This window comes from Phalaenopsis equestris, unplaced genomic scaffold, assembly GCF_001263595.1.
Source record: "Phalaenopsis equestris unplaced genomic scaffold, ASM126359v1 Scaffold000080, whole genome shotgun sequence".
NCBI lineage: Eukaryota > Viridiplantae > Streptophyta > Magnoliopsida > Asparagales > Orchidaceae > Phalaenopsis > Phalaenopsis equestris.
In genome coordinates this window covers 49472-53916 of record NW_018164522.1, presented here as the reverse complement: position 1 = coordinate 53916, position 4445 = coordinate 49472, and the positions used below count along the sequence as shown (strand labels likewise).

Here is a 4445-nt window from a genome sequence, read left to right as displayed (position 1 = left end):
TATATATATGTATATATATGTATGTATGTATATGTGTGTGTGTAATAAATAAAAATTAAATATTGATAGAATCTAAAAGGAGTAAAATTTCTTCCTCTCATCCCTAAATTTGCCGGTTGGCATTGAGGAGACTTTTATCCTTGTGTAATCCTTTCTTATCCTTAACTACATTTATTACTCTACTTTAGGTGGTTTACACTTTCAAATTTCTTTCCTTCAAGTTGGAAACTCATATAAAGATGCAAGGGCGGTTTTTAAGCATGCCCAAAACAGACCACCAATGGGTTCACGGTCGAACCAACCGGTTCGATCCAATTTTCTAAACCATGTTTAAAACTATGTTACAAATTATATAGTCTAGTATACATGTTTTCTTTTACCTCTAAATTCGGTAGAAAATATTAGGTGTGGTGTGTGCATATCCGGACACGGCGGGAGATATGTGAGAATACATGTATACTAGACTTAACATAAAATCACTTGTATGATGATGTATTCTCCCATGATTGATTGCCCTAACATAAAATCAAAGTTTCTCATGCAAGAATAAAAGTTTTATGAAATATTTATGAGAAATCTATGGTTAGCTGTAAGAAAATTTAAGGATAAAATATTTAAATTGTCTATTATCGTATGTTTTTTGGAAAAACAAAGAGGGCGACAACAATTCCAAGCCCTTCCCAAATTTCAGCACTCGGAAACCTAATTATGAAGCGAAGTAACAGTTTTAGTGAACGGGTAGGTTAACGAGGACATTTACATTTTACGCAAATTGTTTGGTTTGGAAGTAGTAGGTCAACTAGAACATTTATATTTAGGAGATTTACATGTATATCACTCAAATTTATGTATTAACATATCTAAAACTGGTTTCTCATATATATTAATTTATCTAAGATGTATTTCACTTTTTATTAGATAAAATAATAATATTTTTATGTGTTATGAATGATTTGATTGATATAAATATAGAAAATAAAATTTAGATGTCACAAACGCGAGCACGCGTGCACACAGAAGAATTGGTTGGTATATATGTAAATGCCAATATATTTTATCCTCAACAACGAAAAAGTCGGGCGTTGTGCATGCTACTACAAACATCAGGGCAAGAATTAACTATTTCCATGGGAAACATGAAATGGAAAGATGTTTTAATAAATATTTATCATATATACAAAATACATTAAAATTTTTAAGGAAGGCCCGTGGCCACATATGCTCCCAAAAATTCATCTTTGCTCATGTTTATAATAATTAGTTACTATCAATATTTTGAACAGTCATTTGAATTCTTATACATATTATTAATTTTCTTAAGTGAAAGCACCTTTTAAGTATAGATTTATTATATCAAAATGTTAGATATATATATATACATAAAGACATAAAAATTGTATGGCATGTATGTAAATTTCGCTATAAAGAGGAAGAAAATTGTACCGGCAATCCATATTCCAGTTCTAATATCCGTTAGAATGCAGGTACCGTTGAGTTGGATGGCCCTGTTGTGGTCTTCTTCAAGCTCCGATAGTTTGGTCGGAAGCGCTAGTTTCTCCGTGAGCACCGCCGAAGGTGTCTCGAAGAAGAATGCACCAATTCGCATCCAATCTATTTTCACCACGAGGTCAATCATAAGCAAATCTTCAAAGACTCCAAGTTACAGGAACTAACCGATGTGCTTCTCCTTCTGACGAAAGCAATAGGCATGGCTGCCATCTATGAAATAAAAGCCATTTATGTTAGTTTCAATACGATCTTAGGCTCTGTTGGGTTTGAAGGAATTGAAGCAAAATATAACTTTTATTTTACTTTATAATCTGGCTATGTTGAAACTCATTTTCTTACTTTATTAGATTAAATTAGTAAATATAGACAAATAATATTACATAAGCAATTTCATTCTTAATTTTAAAGAGAAATAAGAATGAAATTATTAGTTTTTCCCTAAATTCTCCCATCAAATTCTTCTAAAAAAAGAAAATTCTTCGCTTAACTCCTCTTCTATTAAATAAGGGGATATAAGTAAATTTTGATTTTCGTTATTTATTATTTTAGGGAAGATTTACACACATGCCATGATTCCTGTCAATGATTTCTATGTATTTACATATCTAATACCTAAACTTCAATTTTACATTTACATTCCACCTTATCTGTATGAAAAGTTTTATTTCACTTCAAAAAGTTAAAACGATGATAACTTTTATGTGATATGAAAATTATAGTATAAATGGAAAAAGTAATGTTTAGGCGTTATATTTGTAAATGCATAAGAATTGAGTGGTAAGCCTGTAAATTCTCCTTATTGGTATCTCCTCACTTCAAATTACTCCAAACCAAACAAATGTAATTTTGCAGAAAACAATTTGCTGAATTAGAAAGTATAAACCCACCGAAAGCAGAGGCATACAGCTGAAACCACTTGAAGGACACGTGATGAGGAGAAAGAACCTGCAGATCACGGAGACAAGCAAACTTCCAGATACTATCTTCCATGATCAGAGAGTAGAACCACCTGCACGTCACTGCTAGTCTGATCAAATCTCTGCCCTCCAAGCACTTGGCCACTTCAATCCACAAGTCCTCTTCATACCTAAAACAAGTTTAAATCCAGCTTTCAACTAATTTCTCCCAAAACGAAAAGCGATTCCTGATGATTACGGATTTATAGAAGAAATAAATTCGTAGTCTGTTAATTAGATGCGTGCAGGTGGTTTTGGCCTTGCATGATGAAAATAAAGAGTAATCGTTTATACGTGCTGAGAAAAATGACAACTTACTTTTAATCTGTGATTTTGTGAGGAGATTTCGATGGTTCTCATCAGCAAAAAAGGCTGGTGTTGTTAATGGGACAAATTTTTTTGTCCAGACTCCGGATGTAGCGCTATGCGCGGACTCAAAGTAATATACCGTCATATGTGCTATATCAGACCCACCTAAGAAAATATTAAAGTGTAATGTGGACTCCGCAATAATCCCAAAATAACCCGAAATAACCTCCGCGGTTCCACTTCAATAACCCTGAAATAATACCGCAGATGTTATTTTTGGGGTTATTGAAAAGAAACCTATATATTCCACTTCAATAACCCCGAAATAACCCAAAAATAACATCCTTGGTATTATTTCGGGATTATTGAAGTGAAACTATTATATCGTGAATGTTATTTCGAGGCTATTGAAGTGGAATATATGAGTTTTTCTTCAATAATCCCGAAATAACCTCCGCGATTCCACTTCAATAATCCCAAAATAACCTCCGCGATATAACATACTTGGTGGTATATTATTGGAGTCCGCACGTAGAGTTATATCCGGAGTCCGGAAAGAAATTTTTTTTTGTTGTCAAGTCGGTATATAAATTAATTTTTCTTGTTATACAACATAATTAACAAGCTTTTATCCCATTAAGTGAGGTCGGCTACATGAGTCCTTTTTCTCCGTTGTCTTATTTAGTGTCATATTTACATATAATTCTAATAAATTAAGATCATTTTTTTTTTACAACATGCCTAAGTCTTTTTGTGTCAACCTCTACCTTTCTTAACATAAGTCAAATCAAAAGAATCTACTATGCTAATCGAACCATCAAATAATCTATATTTAATGTGACCAAACCATCAAAGACGACTCTCTCTAATCTTGCTGTCATTAGAGCTACACCAACTCTTTCATGGAAACATTTCGTATTTTATCTCTATGTGTCAAGCCACTCATCCACTTAGCATCTCATCTCAGCAAAACTTAACTTAGATTTATGCTTCTCTTTTAAAGACAAACATTATGCGCCATAAAGCATTGCTAGTCTCACCACCATCTTATAAACTTTTCTTTTAAGTCTAAGCGATACTTTTCTATTACGCAATAGGCTCGATGCATTCCTCCACTTCAACCATCCAACTTGAATTCCAACTTGAATTCTACTAATTTACTAATTACATCCCCATCTATACCACCATCACTTTGAACAATAGGCCCGAGATATCTAAAAGGTTCATTTCTTCTAATGATTTGATCACACTTACAACTCTACAGTAGATCTATTACTTCTAAAATTGTATTCCATATTTTCAGTTTTAGATTTACTCAAACGAAGGTCGTTGAACTCTAATCTAAACCTCCATAATTCAAGTTTTCCTGAACTCTTTCTCAAGTCTTATCCATAAGAAAGATATCATTAGCGAAAATGATACACCAAGGTACATCCTCCTATAAATGTCTAATAAGAGCATCCAAAATAAAAAACAAAAAGAAATGGCCATAAAGTCAATCCCTGATGTAATCTCACTGAAATAGAAAAATACTTGATCACATTTTGTTTGAGCACAAGTAATAGCTTTATGAGAGATATAATTGAATACACTGTTAAAAATATCAAATAATGATAGTTTAATTAATTTTATCTACATATATATATATATATATATATATATATATATATA

General features: G+C 32.3%; 1 protein-coding gene across 1 annotated transcript in view; it reads right to left on the bottom strand.

Annotated features, from left to right (window-relative positions):
- The window catches only part of LOC110019819 (probable F-box protein At3g61730), an 11617-nt gene that overhangs the window by 3485 nt on the left and 3687 nt on the right, over positions 1-4445 (bottom strand). The window contains exons 2-4 of the mRNA XM_020717659.1: positions 2397-2596; positions 1675-1719; positions 1444-1611 (exon numbers count right to left, since the gene is read on the bottom strand). Of these exons, the coding sequence (XP_020573318.1) occupies positions 1444-1611; positions 1675-1719; positions 2397-2596 (413 nt within the window). The remainder of the gene's footprint in view (positions 1-1443; positions 1612-1674; positions 1720-2396; positions 2597-4445) is intronic.